Source organism: Lycium ferocissimum, chromosome 10 (assembly GCF_029784015.1).
Source record: "Lycium ferocissimum isolate CSIRO_LF1 chromosome 10, AGI_CSIRO_Lferr_CH_V1, whole genome shotgun sequence".
NCBI classification, from domain to species: domain Eukaryota; kingdom Viridiplantae; phylum Streptophyta; class Magnoliopsida; order Solanales; family Solanaceae; genus Lycium; species Lycium ferocissimum.
The window spans coordinates 44081182-44101641 of record NC_081351.1 but is presented as its reverse complement, the minus strand read 5'-3'; the positions used below and the strand labels follow the sequence as shown (position 1 = coordinate 44101641).

At 37.5% G+C, this 20460-nt stretch overlaps 3 protein-coding genes and 1 non-coding gene across 4 annotated transcripts in view; 3 read left to right on the top strand and 1 right to left on the bottom strand.

Moving 5' to 3' along the window:
- The first annotated feature begins 3063 nt into the window (after nucleotides 1-3063).
- Nucleotides 3064-4656, top strand: LOC132034941 (uncharacterized). Its single transcript, XM_059425270.1, has 3 exons — nucleotides 3064-3581; nucleotides 3714-4072; nucleotides 4139-4656. Exons 1-3 carry the CDS (start codon nucleotides 3064-3066, stop codon nucleotides 4654-4656), a joined length of 1395 nt encoding a protein of 464 aa, XP_059281253.1.
- LOC132035670 (small nucleolar RNA R71) lies at nucleotides 3097-3203 on the bottom strand. The gene has a single exon (XR_009409390.1). It is a non-coding gene; the product is annotated as a small nucleolar RNA R71 (small nucleolar RNA).
- A 5282-nt stretch (nucleotides 4657-9938) lies between the features above and the next one.
- On the top strand, nucleotides 9939-10454 carry LOC132034939 (uncharacterized mitochondrial protein AtMg00810-like). Its single transcript, XM_059425269.1, has one exon. It carries the CDS (start codon nucleotides 9939-9941, stop codon nucleotides 10452-10454), a length of 516 nt encoding a protein of 171 aa, XP_059281252.1.
- Nucleotides 10455-13541: 3087 nt separating this feature from the next.
- LOC132035493 (probable serine/threonine-protein kinase PBL18) overlaps nucleotides 13542-20460 on the top strand; it is a 15243-nt gene continuing 8324 nt past the window's right edge. Inside the window, exons 1-3 of the mRNA XM_059425774.1 lie at nucleotides 13542-13829; nucleotides 15294-15430; nucleotides 16130-16227. Of these exons, the coding sequence (XP_059281757.1) occupies nucleotides 13622-13829; nucleotides 15294-15430; nucleotides 16130-16227 (443 nt within the window). The 5' untranslated portion in view covers nucleotides 13542-13621. The remainder of the gene's footprint in view (nucleotides 13830-15293; nucleotides 15431-16129; nucleotides 16228-20460) is intronic.

Here is a 20460-nt window from a genome sequence, read left to right as displayed (position 1 = left end):
TCTATTTGTTTCAGAAGCTCTTCACTGGGAAGGTGATAAGGATTGGTAGAGAAGCATATGGTTTATACATTCTAAAAGGAGAACATTTCAAAGGAAAAAATGAAGATTTATGTGGGAAAACTGGTGCTGCATCTGCTAATACTTGTGTAAATATTGTTGCTCATCCTAGTAGTACTACAAATAAAACTGGTAGCAATGACTACAAGTCTCTTTCTATATCTAGTGATAGTGAGTTTACTTCATTATGGCATAGAAGGTTAGGTCATGCACCTTTGAGAGTCTTAAAGAAAGTATGTGGTTTGAATCATGCTATGCTGAAAGAACATGTTTGTACTGTTTGTCCTATTGCTAAGCAAACAAGATCGCCTTTCCCTTTAAGTAGTTCTTGTTCTGTCTCTCCCTTTGATCTTGTTCATGTTGATGTCTGGGCCTCTTATAGAGTTCCCACACATGATGGTAAAAGGTTCTTTATGACTGTTGTATGATCATTCTAGATACACCTGGATTTTCTTGAGGACTACTAAGGCTAATGTTATTGTACTTCTTAGAGATTTTCTCATAATGGTTAAAACACAATTTAATTGCACCATTAAATGTCTTAAATCAGACAATGGCACTGAATTCGTCAATCATTAAGTATGTGTTTTGTTAAGAGAAAATGGTGTTCTTCATCAGAGTTCTTGTGTGTATACACCTCAAAAAAATGGTGTGGTTGAGAGAAGGCACAAATACATTCTAGACATGGCTAGAGCACTCAGATTTCAAGGCTTTGTCCTTCTTAAGTTCTGGGGAGAGCGCGTGTCGATGTCTTCGTACTTATTGAAGTGTTGCTTGTTTTTAAGTGCTTCATCATACATCCTTTCTACATATGTTATTTTGGATATGTTTTGTTAAAGGGTTGCAGTTGTGACTAAGGCTACTCTTCCTCTCAAAAAGGATATTACTTGTATAATCTAAGTTCTAAGTCCTTTATTGTTAGCACGGATGTGCAATTTAGAGAAGATGTGTTTCCATTCCATAATCTTAAACAATCTGTCTCTACCTCATTTCCTGTTCTAGATGTTCTTGAATATCATGACATCTCTTCTTATGCTTGATGTGCCGTGAATTTCAGCACATTTTATGTCTTTTTCACTAGAAGTGTTGCTTGTTTTTAAGTGTTTTTACATCGGTTCTTATGTTATTTTGGTGTTTTGTAGTGGTTGGTTGACTAAGGAACGGAAATGAGAAGAAGATCCGAAAAACGGATAAATTGGAGCAAAAGGACGGTCGGCTCGAGTTCTCACCGTAACGTGATTAGGAGGAAGATCCGTAACTCACAAAGGACGGTCCGTAACGTGTACGTGTGCCGTAATCTAAAGGAAATTTCCAGTAAGAAGCCTAAGTATTGACATGTGTTACGCCGAGAAGGACGGCTCGTAACGCAGGTTACGGGGCATAACGTCATGGCGTAACACATTGGCCACTGAAGACTAAAGCAATGATCTGTTGGAAGATACGGACTGTAACCTGTGTTACGGTCCGTCGAAAGAAGCCATAACGATTGACCTAATATCAAGCTGACAAAGGACGGAACCGAAGGCCGGACCGTAACCTGTGTTACGGTCCGTAATGATGCCGCAAAGGGTGTTTTTGTCCAGAACTTTGGCGCAATTTTTGGCCCTATAAATACTTAAAGTTAGGTTTTTAACAATTATTCAGATCTTTTGGGAGCATTAACTTTAAGCCTTGGATATTGGTAAAGTTGTTGGAGCATTTAAAGCATCAACTTCACCCTCATTCCACATTGTATTAGTATTGTAAGTACATTATATTAACTTTTAAGCTTTCTTTGTTAAACAAAATGATGAGTAGCTAATTTTAGTTCTAAGGTTGTGGGCCCTATGATGAGTATTATGTGAATGGATTTCTACTATTGATATATGCATAATGGTTGTTGGTATTTATTCAATCTTTGTGTTTTAGCGTTAGGTAATGATTGCAAGCATTAGCCTAAGCCATTATACTAACTTTTCTTGGGAAAGAGAGTTAGCATTGGTAAGATTGAATAACAATGACTCGGGGCATTAACCCTCATTTAATAGACTAACTTAGGAATAAGAACAAGTCTAATTGGCATTATTGGTCGCTCTTCGATTTCAACTCTTTCGCATTTGGAAAATCATAAAGAGGAAATACGGCCTAACTGTTAGGAAACATTAGGAAGTCCTTAAGAGATCGAGTGCATACTCTTAGAACAACCATTAGAAGTATATCACATTGAAACCTGAAGCATAATATCTAATCAAAACTGGGAACACAACCTTAGTCTCTCTCTCGCATTAATTACAATTCAAGCTAAAGTATTCGTTTACATTACACAACAAATATCAAATTATTCGGAATAGGATTAAAGCCTTTAAAGACTAGTATCGCATACAATTAATACCCTTTTCTCTCCATATTCCTTGTGGGATTCGACCCCAACCTTGTTTGGGTTATTATATTTGACAACGACCGCTTTACGCCACTCATAGGTGTAATTTGAGCGTATCAAATTTTGGCGTTGTTGCCGGGGAATACGGTTTTGAAATTACTGATTGTTGTGTACTTTTCTTTAAAACTTTTTCTATTCCATCACACCTTGTTTGCTGTTTTGGTGAACCAGGTGAACATGGCAGGAAGACATAATCGAAATCAAGGAAACCAAGGTGGGCTCCAAGTGAACCCACCTGCACAAGAAGAGGAGGAAGATGAGAATATATTTGCAGAATTCATCAATGAAGCTGATTATGCTTCTACTGTGGTCCCTCCTAGGACTGAAAATGCTACTTTCAAAATTGATACTTTTATCTATCAGCTGCTGAAACTTGAAGGTTATTTTCGAAATTCTTCGGAGGACTGTCCACTCCGACATTTGAAGAACTTCCTGCACGTATGTGCTCAACAATCTCAAGGTGTTGTTTCGTTACGATGCACTTCGGTTACGGGTCTTCAAATATTCCTTGGCTGGCCAAGCAAGGGAATGGTATGAAAAGCTTCCCAGCAATTCTATTCACCTGGAGCGAGCTAGCCAATACATTTATGAAGAAATGGTTTCCACCGAGCAAAAAGGCTGAACTTCGAGATAAGATCTTTGAGTTCAAACAGCTCCCGGGGGAACAATTATATTCGGCATGGGAGCGGTTCAAGTACTATCTAGCTCAATCTCCAACTCATGGGTTTCCGGATGCTATTCTCACCGAGAAATTCTACAAGGGCTTAGATACAATGAATCAGATTGCTGTCAATACTGCCGCGGGAGGATGCTTCATGGACAAGTCATTTGTCAACATCACCCGTTTGCTTGATAAACTCACCACCCACAATCAAGCTTGGCATTCAACTGATAATGAGAGTCTCTCTTATGGTAGTCCGTCACTAGCCGCTGTTGCAAAAGAAAACCACGAGAGGGATCATGCCTTTGCTCAATTGCAAACCACGGTGGATCTATTATCAAAGAAGTTGGCAGAAAAGGATGCACTGGGGGTAAATGCTGTTGAGGAGTTACCACCTCCTCCACAGGGGATGTATCAAGTCCCTGAGGGGATGTACCAAGATGGGTAACAACATTATGAAGATGCTAATTATGTCAACAACTCCCAAGGGGGTTATCAAAGGCAAAATTATCAAGGTCCGGGCCATCACCCATGGCAGAAACCTCAACACCAATTGCAAGGGAGCAATTATAGCAGAAATGATCAAGGAAATCCAAATCAGGGGAATTATAATAACAATAATTATGGCAACAAAAGCTCTAACCCTTACATTCCACCGAGGGGGCAAGCATCAAATTTCAAACAGTGGAGAGATAATTCAGCTAGCAACTCTGCTAGCAATGCTGCTAATGATTCTGCGGAGCTGAAAAGTATGATGCAGAAAATGCTAATGAACCAGGACAGAACTGAAAGTACAATAAAGGGAATGTCTCAGGTTCAACTATCTCATTCAGCTGCCATTCAGAAGCTTGAATCGCAATTCAGAGACCTTTCCAGAGAAGTGCATACTCCTCAACGTGGACAACTACCAAGTGATACAGTTCCAAATCCGAAAGGTAGTGGGGTGAACTCTGTGGAGCATGTAGCTGCTATTAGCACCCGAAGTGGAAAAATACTTTAAGGTGCTGATAAAAAGGTGATTGATCTTGAGCCAATTGTTGAAGAAGAGGCACAACCTGATGTGTCTGATGTTATTGTGGAGGAAGAAACAGAGGAGAAAGTCCCTATTATAGCTGAAGAGGAACAAAATCTTGAAAATTTTAAGGCACAAGGAGAAAAACATGAAAAGGGGAAGGCAAAACTTTCTGGCGCTTTACGCCCTTTGACTCAATTGTTCAAATCTTCACCGCCTTTTCCTCAAAGGCTAGTGAGAAAAACAGAAGATGACAAGTGTTTGCGATTTTATGATCAACTTAAGCAATTGACGATGAACATTTCTTTCATGGACGCTGTCCAAGAAATGCCTGGGTTTGCAAAGTATTTAAAGGATCTCTTAACAAAAAAGAAGAAGCCATTGAAACACGACACTGTGGGTATCACTCATCGCGTCAGTGCTATTATTTCTAAGACCACAGTACAAAAAAGGGAAGATCGTGGAGCATTCACCATTCCGTGCACCATAGGGCAGCAGGATTTTTAAAGTGGCACAGTGTGATAACGGGCTACCATAAATCTTATGCCCCTTGAGATTTTTAAGAGATTAGGATTAGGGATACCAAGACCTACTACCATGAGGTTTCAGATGGTTGACAGGTCGATCAAAAGGCCAGTTGGGGTAGTTGATGATGTTCTTGTTCAAACTGGGGAATTCCTACTGCCGGCAGATTTCGTGATTCTTGACTGTGCTGTTGATCAAGAAACTTCTATTATTCTGGGGAGACTTTTCCTTGCTCCAGGGAGGGCTCTTATGGATTCAGAAAAGAATGAAATCAAGTTCCGGGTTAATGATGAGGAGGTAACTTTTCACGCCAGCAAGGGTATGAAATTGCCTAGTCTTTATCAAAGTATTTCAGTCATTAATTCTTTTGTTGTGGTGGATGAAGCGGTAGAATTCAAGATGGAAGAAGAATGTTTAGGTGAAGTATTATCAGCCATCTTGGTCAATTTTGATGCAGAAGAAATGGAGGGATATATTGAGACGGTGAACTCACTCACCGGTCTGGGGTCTTACTCTTATGAGCCCAAGAAATTATCTCTTGATCTAGAGAAACGAACAACTCCTCCAGCAAAACCTTTAATTATTGAGCCGCCGAAGTTGGAGCTCAAGCAACTTCCATCCCATCTTAGATATGAGTTTCTTGGAGCAAATGCTACTCTTCCAGTCATTGTGTCATCATTTCTGAATGAGGACCAAACTCAAAGACTCATCGTAGTTTTGAGGAAACATTTGAGAGCTTTGGGTTGGACTATTGCAGACATCCGGGGGATTCCCTCCGGAATTTGTGAGCACTAAATATAGTTGGAAGAGGAATGTTCACCAAGTGTTGAGCATCAGAGAAGATTGAATCCGCCGATGCAAGAGGTGGTAAAGAAAGAGATTATTAAGTGGCTAGATGCCGGGGTGGTTCAACCCGATTGCCAATAGTCCATGGGTAAGTCCACCCAATGCGTGCCAAAGAACGGGGGCATCACCGTTGTCCCTAATTCTAAAAATGAGTTGATTCCTACAAGAACTGTCACCGGTTGGAGGGTTTGTATGGACTACAAAAAGCTGAACACTGCATCATGCAAGGATCATTTCCCTATGCCTTTCATTGATCAAATGCTTGATCGGCTAGCTGGAAAGTCTTATTATTATTTCTTGGATGGGTACTCTGGGTACAACCAAATCAACATTGCATTGGAAGACCAAGAAAAGACTACTTTCACTTGTCCCTATGGGACATTCGCTTTCAGCCGAATGCCATTTGGTCTTTGCAATGCCCCAGCTACTTTCCAGCGATGCATGATGTCCATATTCTCTGACATGGTTGAAAACTTTCTTGAAGTCTTTATGGATGATTTCTCTGTGGTGGGAGATTCATTCGATGAATGTTTAGACCATTTTGATCGGGTGCTACAAAGGTGTGAGGAGACAAATCTCGTTCTCAACTAGGAAAAGTGTCATTTTATGGTAAAGAAGGGAATTGTCCTTGGCCATAAGATTTCCGAAAGGGGGATTGAAGTTGACCATGCCAAAATCGATGTGATTTCAAAACTCCCTCCACCCATCTCAGTAAAAAGGGTTCGGAGTTTCTTGGGGCACGCCGGATTCTATAGAAGATTTATCAAAGACTTCTCCAAAATTGCAAATCCAATGTGCAAACTCTTGGAAAAGGAGTCCAAATTCAATTTTGATGAGAAGTGCATCAAGGCGTTTGACGAGTTAAATTTAAAATTGACCTCTGCCCCTATTGTTGTGTCCCCGGATTGGTCTTTACCTTTTGAATTGATGTGTGATGCCAGTGGTCTTGCAATTGGCGCTGTGCTTGGTCAGCGGCTCAACAAAATCTTGCACCCAATTTATTATGCAAGCAAAACACTAAATGGAGCTCAAATGAACTATACAGTAATAGAGCAGGAGCTACTTGTTATTGTTTATGCCTTTGAAAAGTTCCGGGCTTATTTATTAGGTGCTAAGGTAGTGGTTCACACTGACCATGCTGACCTGCGGTACTTAATGGCTAAAAAGGATGCTAAGCCACGGTTGATAAGATGGGTGTTGTTGCTACAAGAATTTGACTTTGAAGTCAAAGATCGAAAAGGGTCAGAAAATCAAGTGGCTGACCATCTCTCCAGACTTGAAGCAGCAGGGAGACCGATTGATATGCTGGATATTGATGACACTTTTCCGGATGAAAGAGTCTTGGAAGTCTCCAGTGATGTGGCACTATGGTATGCCGACATTGCCAATTATTTGGTAACTGGCATTGTTCCTGAAGATTTGAGGGCATATCAAAAGAAGAAATTCTTGAGATATTGCCGACATTATTATTGGGATGAGCCTTACTTATTCAGGACTTGTGCAAACAATATGATCAGAAGATGTGTGGCTGAATCTGAGGTGATGGATATTTTGAAGGCTTGTCATGATTCTCCGGTTGGTGGGCATCACAGTGGAAATAGAATTGCAGCCAAGGTGCTAGAGTGTGGTAATGCATGTTTCTAAGTTGGGGGTGTAGGGTAATTGTTGGTATTGTTGGTATTGTTTTGGTATCGGATATTGTTTTTGTTTTTGTTGGTATTGTTTTTGTTTTAAATTGTGATATTAAGTGTGTGTTTAGGACCTTCTTCGGCTGTTCTTTGCCATGTGTTCTTTTCCCGAGGGGTGTTATTTTATGTTGAACCTGGCATGTTTAGGCTATGTAGTTAAAGTAAAGTAAGGATGACTTAAGTGGTGGTGGTCCATATTTTCTAGCATATATAAAAGTGTTTTACAAGTCAATGATATCCCTCCGAAAAAAATAATAATTTGTGATGTACATCAAGAATGGGTTGTTGATATTGACATGTATGGTTCTTTTAATGACATTGCAAATAAAGGGTGTCCATGTGTGTGAAATCTTCAAACGGAAGTCAAGTCAGAGTATTAAAACAATCCTTATGCCATTGTGTTGTGAGTTCTTAGTTTCTATTTGTGTATGATGCTTGTAATCTAGAACTTGCCCGGTTGGTCGTGCGTGAATTCTAAGGAGAGTTTGATTGTGAAGTGATCTTAGGCTTTCTTTGTATTGACTCCAGAGCCTGTTTATCTTAAATGAGCCTAGCCGTACAAAATGATCCCTAGTCTCCCATTTTGAGCCTATAGACTTTTTCTTTGATTAGCCGTTAACTAACCTCCATCCCTTCTGTGAATAAACCCATTTGGCACCAAGTCCCTCCTTGACACTAAAGAATGACAAAAGAGGCTAAAAGCCTAAGTTGGGCCTGATAAGCGAAAGATGCAGAAAATGAGGCTAAAAGCCTAAGTTGGGGGTGATAAGTGAAAAATGCGGAAAATGAGGCCAGAAACTTGTGTTACGATCTGTAATGATGCCGCGAAGGGTGCTTTTGTCCAGAACTTTAGCATGATTTTTGGCCTTATAAATACTTAAAAGTTAGGTTTTTAACAATTATTCAGATCTTTTGGGAGCATTAACTTTAAGCCTTGGATATTTGTGAAGTTGTTGGAGCATTTAAAGCATCAACTTCACCCTCATTCCACATTGTATTAGTATTGTAAGTACATTATGTTAACTTTTAAGCTTTCTTGGTTAAATAAAATGATGAGTAGCTAATTTTAGTTCTAAGGTTGAGGACCCTATGATGGGTATTATGTGAATGGGTTTCTACTATTGATATATGCATAATGGTTGGTGGTATTTATTCAATCTTTGTGTTTTAGCGTCAGGTAATGATTGCAAGCATTAGCCTAAGCCATTATACTAACTTTTCTTGGGAAAAAGAGTTAGCATTGATAAGATTGAATAACAATGACTCGGGGCGTTAACCCTCGTTTAATAGACTAACTTAGGAATAAGAACAAGTCTAATTGGCATTATTGGTCGCTCTTCGATTTCAACTCTTTCGCATTTGGAAATTCATAAAGAGGAAATACGGCCTAACTATTGGGAAACATTAGGAAGTCCTTAAGAGATCGAGTGCATACTCTTAGAACAACCATTAGAAGTATATCACATTGAAACCTGAAGCATAATATCTAATCAAAGCTGGGAACACAACCTTAGTCTCTCTCGCATTAATTACAATTCAAGTCAAAGTATTCGTTTACATTACACAACAAATATTTCAAATTATTCGAAATAGGATTAAAGCCTTTAAATACTTGTATTGCATACAATTAGTACCCTTTTCTCTCCATATTCCCTGTGGGATTCGACCCCAACCTTGTTTGGGTTATTATATTTGACAACGACCGCTTTACGCCACTCATAGGTGTAATTTGAGCGTATCAATGCTACTTCCACATATTCTTCCATTCCTAGTTCTTTCAATCCTGCTTCTATTCCTTCCTCTAGTTCTATTCTTTCATCAGATAACTCCTATGATCCAGTATCTTTCCCCCATCTTTGTCTATTCCATCATCTCCTAGTCCTACTATCCCATCAGCTGACCCTAGAAGATCATCCAGGTCCCTTAAGCCTCCAGTTTTGATGAGTGATTACATTGGGGCCAAACCATTTTGCCCTTATCTTGTTTCTAACTATGTGTGCTATGATCATCTTAGTCCTCGTTATGCAGTTGCTTATTCTGCTATCATTGAACCCAACTCTTTTGCTGAGGCAAGCAAAGATCCTTGCGGGTTCTTTGCTACGAAATTAGAAATTTCTGCACTTGAGTGGAATAATACTTGGTCTATTATTGGCCTGCCACCAGATAAGACTTTTATTGGCTTTAAATGGGTATTCAAGGTGAAGTATGAATCTAATGGTGAGACGGAGAGATGTAAAGCGAGGCTGGTTGCTAAGTGGTTCAGTCAACAAGAAGGGCTTGATTTTAATGAAACTTTTTCTCCAGTTGCTAAGATGGTCATTACGAGTTCAGTTGTTGCCCTTGCTGCTTCCGCCAATTGGTTCATCTATCAGATGGATGTACATAATGCCTTTCTTCAAGCTCGTTGAAGAAGTGTACATGCAAGTTCCTGATGGCTTTTCAAGTCAAGAGGAGTCTAAGCATAAAGCATGTAGATTGCATAAATCATTATATGGCCTAAAATAGGCCCCTAAACAGTGGAATATCAACCTTACTGAAGCTTTGATCAGTTTGGGTTTTGTTCAATCTCATTATGACTACTCTCTATTTACCCAGAAAACAGAGAAGGAGTTAGTAGTAGTTCTAGTGAATATTGATGACCTAATAGTCACTGGAAGTTCCCTGAAATTGATTCAACAAGCAATGAAGGATCTTCAAGAGAAGTTCAAGATGAAAGATCTAGTATAATTAATGTACTTCTTAGGAATTGAATTCTCCGGGTCTGAGAAAGACATACATATGTGTCAAAGAAAGTATGCTCTTGAATTGGTGTCAGGATTGGGATTATCTGGTGCAAAAACTGCTTTCACACCTTTGGATTTTAATCACAAATTGACTTCAGTTGAGTATGATGAAGCAGCGAAAAAGACTGAAGATTGTAAAGATCCACTACTAGAGAACAGGGGCAGTTATCAAAGAATTATGGGAAGATATCTGTATTTGACCATGACAAGGCCAGACTTAGCTTTTATGGTTCAAGTACTTAGTCAGTACATGCATGCACCTAAACAAAGTCATACAGATGCAGCATTAAGAGTGGAAAGATACATCAAAGGAAGTTCAGGTTTGGGACTGTTTATGCCAGTAGGCGGAAAACTAAGTTTGACAGCATTTTGTGACTCTGACTGGGTATCTTGTGCTGAAACTAGAAAGTCTGTAACTGGTTACTTGGTGAAGCTTGATAATGCACTCATCTCTTGGAAATAAAAGAAACAAAGCACTGTTTCAAGGAGTTCAGCTGAAGTAGAGTTCAGAAGTATGGCAATAACAGTAGCAGAAATCACTTGGTTAGCTGGATTGTTTAAAGAGCTAGGTGTTGCTATTGTATTACCAGTTCAGTTATTTTGTGACCGCAAAGTTGCCATTCAAATAACAGCTCATCTTATATTTCATGAGAGAACAAAACATATAGAAATTGATTGTCACTTTGTTAAAGAGAAGATACAAGAAGGATTGATTCAAACTTTGCATATTAGCACAAGAGAGCAGCCTGCAGATCTTTTGACTAAGAGCTTGTGCACACCACAACATGAGTATCTTATTACCAAGCTGGGAATGAAAAATTTGTTTTCTTCCATCAGCTTGAGGGGGAGTGTAGAAGATAGTTAGTGTAGGGACCACTGTAACTAACTTGAAGGTGTGTTTGTTAGTAGTGGAGTTATCAAGATAGTTAGTTACTTAATGATTGATTTAGCTAGATGATGAGATGTACACATGTAGAATTAGCTGTCTATAAGTAGTCTTAATCTTGTAATAATTACACAGAATTGAATGGAATATTTTTCAGTTGTGTTCTCTCATAACCGTCTCCCTCATTTCTCATTATCATCTAGCTTCTTCTTCAAGCTACTAAATCTCCATGGCTGATTACTTTAACAAGTTAGGGTGTTTATCATTGCTATTACTGTTTGAAGCAATTGTTGTTTAATCAAGTAGTAGTAATCGCTACACAGGGGTGCGCACTATTCAGATTAAGTCAGGTTTCGGATGAACTTAAATATTTTGTTTTTTTGGTTTGGTCCCGGAATTTTTTCTTCGATGGTGGTTGCGTATGGTTTCATAACATTTATTGTATAGTATAGTATTGTATTGTATTGTATTGTATTGTACTGTGAGGGTTAAACATAACGTTTTGACAAATCGTTAGTTTTTAGGGTTGGGGACTAAGATGAACACCTTTTGTTATACATTAAGGACCATATCAATCAATTGGCATATATTAAGGACAAAAACAAAGCAACCATTTTGATCATTTTCTCCAATTGTACCAATAACGTAAAGTAGAGGTGTTCACAGTTTGGTTAAAAATCGATCAAAATCGAAAATCAAACCAAACCGATGTTTACTTGGGTTGGTTTGGTTTGATTTTGAATTTTTAAAAATCGATAATATTTGGTTTGGTTTTGGTTTTGCTAAAAGCAAACAGAAGAAAAAACCGAACCGAACCGACAAATTTTATACATAATTTTTATAATTATATATATACAATATATTAATTTTTATAAATACTTTTAAATAATTTATATACTTTTTAAGCAAAATTTTATCTATCTCTAATAGGCTAATGAAAATTATACCGGCCTTTAAGCTGATTTTAAAAAAGAAATCCATGAATTCAAACTCATATATTCAAAGAAACAACTATGAGATTTACCTAGATTTATTTTTTATATTTCTTATAAACTTGATTCACTTAAATAAAATCATAAATCCTATTACATTTTATTCATAATGCAAGAAAGCTATAGCTACCACAATGAAAGGATAATATTAAATTATAAGTTGGAAAAAGTTAGAAAATTCTCTTCTAATTGTAGGGGGAAAAACATGAAAAGGATTGGTTTTGGTTTGGTTTGGTTTTAAAATTTTTAGAAACCGACTAGATCGGATTGGTTTTGGTTTTAACCTAAAACCGACCCATGAACACCCCTAAACCTAACCATTTTAATTAGGTTTTGTATGGTATGTAACACCTTTGTATTCATTTCCAAATTTAAATTTTAAGAAGTATTCAATTTTTTTGTTGCTAACAAAAGGCCACTTTAACTTAAAAGAAAATTAAGGTGGTTCAGTACATAATGAAACTAGCTCTTGAGATTCAGTCCCATAATATAATTGTGAAATTTTAACAAAGCATGTGAAGGAGTGTTGTCCAGAATACAATATCAGATCCAATTAAGTCATGTGAATTTTGTTCCCCGATGGCGACGAAGGTTGATTCAAGATTTAAAATTGATGGATTCTGAATTTGAAATTTATGAGTTCTGAAATTTACTTATCTATACATATTCACTAGATTTCTCAAGGATCAGTGTTACAGAATTATGTCAACATGTTAGAGGTAGAGGCCTCTCTCTGCCAGCATGTTTGTGTTGAAATGTGAATTTTGTGTTGGAAGAAATAAAGATCTTTTTTTTTTTCCGTAATACGTGGATTATCTTAGTTTATGAATAAGGAAGGTTAATGTATTAGTTTTAGATACATGCTTTGTTTGATTCATTAAATAGGGAATAGGAAAAGTTTAGAATTAAATTATGATACATGTACTAAAATAGGTATATGTTAGAAGAAAATCTATAAATACCTATATGTAGTTTAACTTATTTAAGTTGGCGGAAGAATAATCATTCTCCACTTGTCTTCATGAAAGAATTTAAGTGATTGAGAGTATTTCTCCTCCACGAGTTCCAACAATTTGCCCCTCTGTGAATTTGCAGAGCTTTTTCAATGAACAAGCATGTACGAGTATATGCCACGGCCATTGTCATTTCTTACTCTAACTAAAATTTACAATAATGATTTCTTTTTCTCATTTTCGGAGTTTCAGAGAAAGATGTTGGTGACAGTTGTCACAAGAAATGTCCAGCAAATTTGAATATTGTTGTCTTGTTGCACTTTGGCACAGTTTCTTCTTTGCTCCTTCATGGCCGGCTCCCTTTCCCGCAACAAAATACTCAGAATATCCACTGAGAATATACCAATGTACTATAATTATTCCCCTCTACTCTTCCTCAATCACCCAGAAAAAACTTTTGGACAGTGAGACAAATAATTTTCTTGACTGCAATCGTTTTAACATTAAAAAAAAAAAAAAAAAAAAAGTTTATAAAAAATAACTTATTGGCGCGAAATTATGATTTGTCCATCTCTCGTTCTCATGTTCATTTGATTATTCAGTGCACTGTTTTTTTATTTTTTATTTTTCTTTGCTGCAACTCCAAGACCTTTATATGTGCTTTAAGCTTCATCAATAGTTACTACTCTCATCAACTGAGTGTACTTTAGTACTTCTGAATTTGCCAAAAATAGAACACTTTATTAGCGCTTGAGATTATTTAATTATCTAGTATACTTTTTGTTTTGAAGTGGAACAAATGGCATCATGCATGGGTAACAATAATAGCCATAGAGACGCTGATTGTCTTATAACGGGTCGTATTGTTATAGCTTTAGATGCGACCAGGGATCACCCTGAGCAGGAAGTCAAGCATACTATCAATGAGATTAGAGCACAGGGTAACATCCTTCATGCAGGCGATACAATTATTGTGCTCGGGGTTTTGCATAAATATCTTCATCCTAGTGAGTGCCTGTTGAAAATTGCTTTCAGTTACTGCAATAATTTTTTTTAGCACAATAAGTTGCTTAGGTTTAGGATGAATCTACTTGTTTGAATTTTAAATTTCTATTAGATCTTTTCATTTGTTGAGATATTTTAGTCTTTTAAAATTCTTGTTATGCAGATTTTCGGCTGATTATGTTTTCAAGTTGGCTATTTAAAGCCCTCTATGCTTAATAAAATTATTGATAGGCATTTTCAATCAATACTTTCAATCTTTTTACTGCACCATCTTTTAAAAATTCAACAGTGGCTGCCTCACCTTTTCATACAATTATCCCATTTTTCTATTGCAAGATTGCTAGTTTTAGTGCTCGAGTTGGACGGTAATCCAATGTTTTATCTTTGACTACATTTTGTGACAGTAGAACTTCTAATGGTAACCAAGTGTAGCTACCTATGAATCAAGATGGCGTCCACATTTAGAGTGTTGTGCTTAAACAACCTTACTCTATCAATAAGGTTATAATTTTCTAGTTCTGTGGGTTTTCATAACTCTACAGATGATGATGAGTCCTCTGAACAATATGATCCAACTTTAGGCTCAACTCAAACTTTTGAAATCAATATATCGGCCTAAAATTTTATATGTCCAAGTTAAAGTGATGGACCAAATGTGGCAGAATAAATTTATTTTCCATTTTAAGCTTATATGGAGATGCATTATTATTTCTGTGAGGTTGCACTTTGACCTATTAGATGCTATTTTCGCCCTTCAGGATATGTCTAAAACTTTGTGCTGTGGTTTCAAAAATTTCTCTCTCCTACAGGCCATAAAAATGGTAAAACTTAAAATGCTGCATTGGACATATCAACATATTTCATGAATTAGATAAGACTATGATGTGGGTGTAGTTTATTATGTTTAAACTTGCTTTTGGTGTCCTGTAAACTTTATAAACTAGTTTCTTAAAAATGAACAGTAAATTTCTACTTTCTTCAATTATCAGTTAGTTCCATAAGATGTAAACAAGGATATATCTTTTAGTCGTATTTCACTCTTTCTTGTTGCTTGTAACGCCTTATAGCAGCTTTCAATTTTCACCCTTCTCATTCAGCAGATGAACTTTCTATTTTGATAATTAATGGGATCAAATAGATTTTTGTCATCAAGGATTGGTTTTGTCTTTTGCTGTTAAGTAATGTCCAAAGTCACTTTAGTGGGGAGCCATGTTTCGGTTCATGACAGTTTATAACTCCAGTAGGACTATATTATGAACATTGCTGCTTTCCTGTGACTGTTGAAGTGCTTATAAAGAACATGTAGTTTCTACATATTATGCCATTTTTATGGTGAAGACGGAACTGCAGTTTCCACTGTTAGCTGAATGGTTAGATGTGCAATTGACCGCTGTCTTTAGCTGACTTCCTATCTTGTGTATTATAGATGCTTACAGTGTGGTTTGTTAACTCATTTTTGTGCACAGTGGGTTATCAAATGGAAGCAGAGCCACTGTCCATTTTTGGAACTCACGAACGTGAGATCGAAAAAGAGGTAACAAAGAAGGTTGATGCATATGTGAACATGCTCATGCAAAGTGCCCAAGACTGTGAAGGTGAAGGGGTAATATATGCACTTAATCCTCATAGTAGTTCTGTGCTGCAAGTAAATATTAATTGATATATCTTAGAGATGCGGCTAGAAGTATACATTGAAGTCATCCTTTGGAAATCCTGGAAATTTTTGCAACCCACTTGGGTAGCTAGCTTGCTTCTATGGGGGCATGTGGCCATGTGGGTTGAGTCTGATATACTATGATACAGTATTTTTTTCAATTAGTTCAAATCAGTATGGTAGCATATTCAATGGAATCTCAAAATTAATCTGATGCAGGACAGATTTGCTTTTGAAAAAAGTAATTTTCAAATGTTCAGTATAGGAATAGACATTACAACTCCCAAAAGTATTTGAACTTGGTACAGAAACTGCATTTTAATAATGTCTTATCTAATCAGTATGGGTGGACTACTATAATAGTGTATTCTGGTTTCTTCTTGACAACTTCCTCTTGTTTTATTCTTAAAGTGTATATGGGATGAGCATCTTTCTATTTCTGCTTGTTTGCCTTTTTTATTTGAGTTACTTCAATATATATCACAAGAGACTTCAAGGTTCTTAAGTCCTACAGGCTGAATCAGGGTTAGACTGTTATTTTTATCATGTTGACTCCAGTTACTGTCCAAAGCAATGCATTTTATTTTTTCATATATTTTTATCTCCCTTTAAATTTTGATCTTACTACAAATTATTATAAATTGTTAGGTCGACATTGAAGTCAAAATTACTGCCGGGACTCCAGTAAGGAAAGTGGTTGTACAAGAGGTTACAACTATCAATGCGACATTTGTTGTACTAGATAGGTATGTTCTCTGATATTACCATGGTAATTCCAGTTCCTATAGTTTACATACCATCTCTTTCTTTGGTAGCTAAAGTTTACTGGGACTTGAAACAACAATAAATTAGTTGGAAATGCACAAGACAACCAATACTGCATAAAAACCTCCTCTTTCTAATAGGCTTTTAAACAAGATGGAAAAATAAACATGGCAAAGAGCAAAGAGTTTCTGGTCTCAATGTTGCTACATCTGTTATCACAACATTGCAATGTGGTTGGTCCATAGAAAAGGATCCCATCCCACGCATTGTGAGGCCATTTCATAATCCGAATAAGTAAATAAATATCTCTTCCTATCTGCCAAAACGTTAAGTTGGAACCTTAACTACGGTTAGACCACTCTATAACAGTAATCTTCTATAACAACATTTTACTAAAAATCCAAGTTTTCTTTGGAACCAATTTTAGTGTTATGTTATTTATATGTTCGGTTAGCACAGAAATGATAAAAACACAGTAATTAATGTGGTTCGGATCGATGTGATTCTAGTCCACGGAGAATGGCCGGCACTTTTATTAATATGAAGAGAGAAAGTAAGTTACAATATTAAATACTCTTAGGTTCTATGTTCTATCCTACTTAATAAACCCTAGCTAGCATGTATTTATACTACTTGGTCTAATCCTTTCCGAGAAAGGATCTAAATCCTGACACTCGAAAACCAACAAAGAAAAAAGTTTCCTTTTATTTCTTTCCGCTTTTGAGTAGGAATTGGCTTGAATATCTTTTCAACTTCACAATCTCCACCTCGAGATGAATTTCAAGCTTCCATTTGAATGTCATTCAGTCCAATGTCTCTAAGCCTACATGAGCTAATTCCGTGTAGGAAACAAGAGACACTAACCGAAATCTCGTACATACTAGTAGCTCTACTTTGCCCTGCCGTTCTCCATTCCGAGCATCAGTTGATGCGAACTTCTGCCAAATTCATAAAATGACTGAACTTGACAAGAGGAACCACCTTGGTCAACATATCTGTTGCGTTGTCCTTTGTGTCAACCTTCAAGACCTTAACTATGTCTTGTTCAACAACATCACGAATAAAATGGAATCTGATATCAATGTGTTTGGTGCGATCATGAAATCTCTGATTTTTTATAAAGTGAATAACACTCTGGCTATCACATTGTAGAGTTGGTTCATGTTGAACCCTACTCAATTTTGACACCAAACCTTTCAACCATATAGCCTCATTTTGCTCTTCTTCACGCGCCATATATTCAGCAATTTATTTGTGGATAAAGCAACTATAGCTTGGAGAGTTGCCTTCCAACTTATGGCATTACACCGCAAGAGTAAAATATAGCCGTTGTTGATCTCTCCTTCTATCAAGATCACCGCAAAACGATCCACATAACCAAGGACCAGAAGCCTTCATTTCTCGTCCTACAAAAGTTAAGACCAACGTTCGAAGAACCTTTAAGATATCTCAATATCCACTTAATTGCTTCCCAATGTGTCTTCTTTGGGATTAGACATGAATCAACTTACCACACTCACTGCTTGAGCAATATCAGGCCGAGTGCAAACCATAGCATACATAATGCTACCAACTGCACTAGAATAAGGAACTTTTGACATGTACTCCACCTCTTCCTTTGATTGCGGTGCCATCAAAGAAGAAAGTCTGAAATGTTGTGCTAACGGTAAAGTAACGGGTTTACATTTATTCATGCCAAACCTCTGAACTACCTTCTCAATATACTCTTTTCGTGGAGAGATGTACCTCACTGCTCTTTATATCTAATCTCCATTCCAAGGATTTTCTTAGCTTCACCTAAATCTTTCATGTCAAACTCCTTACTTAGCAGTTTCTTCAAATCATTTATCTCTGTCATACTATTAGCAGCAATAAGCATATCATCAACATATAATAGTAAATAAGTATCTGAATTAGCAGATACTGTTATGTGATACACGCGGCTACCAAATGCACTTCTCGAAAAACCTTTAGTAATCATGAACCCATCAAATCTCTTGTACCACTGTCGTGGTAACTGTTACAAACCATACAATTATTTCTTCAATTGACAAACCTGGTCTTCATTTCCTTCAATAAGGAAACCCTCGGGGTGATTCATGAAGATCACCTCTTCAAGTTCACCATATAAGAATGCAGTCTTGACATCAAGCTGGTGAAGCTTCAGTCATAATAGGCAACAAAAGCTAGAACAAATGAATTGAGCTACGCTTCAAGACTGGTGAGAAAATCTCATTATAGTTGATTCCCTCCTTCTGACAAAAGCCCTTGGCAATCAATCTCGCTTTGTATCTAGCATCTTCTACACTAGGAATGTCATCCTTTTTCCTGAAGACCCATTTGCAACCAACAGTTCTCTTCCCCTTCCGTAGACTCACCAAATGGCATGTCTGGTTCTTGTGCAGACTCTATCTCTTCGGTCATGGCTAAACGCTATTGATCAGCTTCACCACACATAGTAGCTTCTGTATAGCTTGAGGGTTCCAGATCCTTTATTTCCTCCTCGGTAGTAGCTAATGCATAGGCCACAAGATTAGCTTGCGAAGCGTCGAGGATAATATTTCGATTATGCTTCGGAGTTCGTTTGTCACTTCCAATAGCTATCTTGTACGGTTCACCTTCGAGTACTATTGTGAGCTTTTTCATTATCGACTCCAACGAGTCACTTGATCCTCCCGCTCTGAGTTTCCCATACATTTTCCTCCACCATTTCTATTGTAAGAAACTTTCTCGTCCCGCAAACTCAATGAAGTCTCGGGATCAAGCATAGAGGCCTCATCAAAAGTAACATCTCTACTGATTACAAACTTAAGAGGATCTAAACTCCATATTATATACCCTTTTAACCCTTCAACATATCCCATAAATAAACCTTTTCGAGCTCTAGATTCTAGTTTTCCATTACTTACATGATAATATGCAGGATATCCAAAGATTTTAAAGTACGAGTAATCAGACGGTTTACCTGACCATACCTCATTTGGAGTTTTTTTTTTTAAGTCAATTACTGACGTTGGAGAACGATTAACAACATAACAAACAGTATTTACTACTTCCACCCAGAACTCCTTAGACACCTTGGCATTAGAGAGCATACATCGTGCTTTATTAAGAGGAGTATAGTTCATCCTTTTAGCTACTCCATTCTGTTGTGGTATATGCCTAACAGTTCTATGTCTCAATACACCCTGAATCTTGCAGAAATTGTCAAACTCTTCATTGCAAAACTCTAAGCCATTATCTGTTCGAAGACACTTAATCTTTCTGTGACTCTGATTTTCAATTAATGTCTCGAGTTTTTGAAATTCTCAAAGACATCACTTTTAGCCTTTAAGAAGTATACCCAAACCTTGCGTGAAAAATCATCAATGAAAGTAAGAAGATACCTCTGTCCACCCTTAGATGGAACCTGAGATGGACCCTATAAGTCTGAATGAATGTAATCAAGTACCCCTTCGGTTTTGTGTCACACCCCAACCTTGGGGGTGTGGTCGGCACCCGGCACCCGAAGGGGCCGAGCGAACCAACTGTGATATCTAAGCCCTATAACGTGAATCATGGTAAGCCGAGGCCCGCTGAATAACAATAGTAAGAAGTATATCATAACAACTTACTGCAAGCAGAGAAGGCCCCGACAACACATATATGCGCCAACTGAGGCGGCGAGGCCACGACACGAGAAATACGGCTGAGTCGGAAAGTAAGGCAAGGCCAAACAAAATACCTATACACTGACTGATAGTCCGTAAGCCTCTAAGAGAACTAATATGCATCAACCGATCGGGACAGTGGCCCCAATGTACCCATAGCCATACTCTCTCTCTCTCTCTCTCTCTATATATATATATATATGCATCCTATTTAATGACTGCGACCAGCGACTCCTGAGAAGGAGTGCGAACATCCCTCGTCGAACTTTAGTATCCTACGAGAAAGGTACACCACGTCTACCGTACTGTGGCATGATCACACGCCCAAAATGCGTCGACTGAAATATGTACCAAAGTATGTAAGGCGGTAAGTGTAAATATAACATAAGCAAGAGATACGGATAATCATGGGAAAAGATCTAGAGATAACTTGAAACTCGAACGAGGCCACCGAGGGCAACCATACCATGACATAAATGTAAATGCATGCCGTAAATCATTCTCGAGGAATTTTCATATCAAAAACAATAATAAATGCCTCTGGGGGAGCCATCATCTAAATAT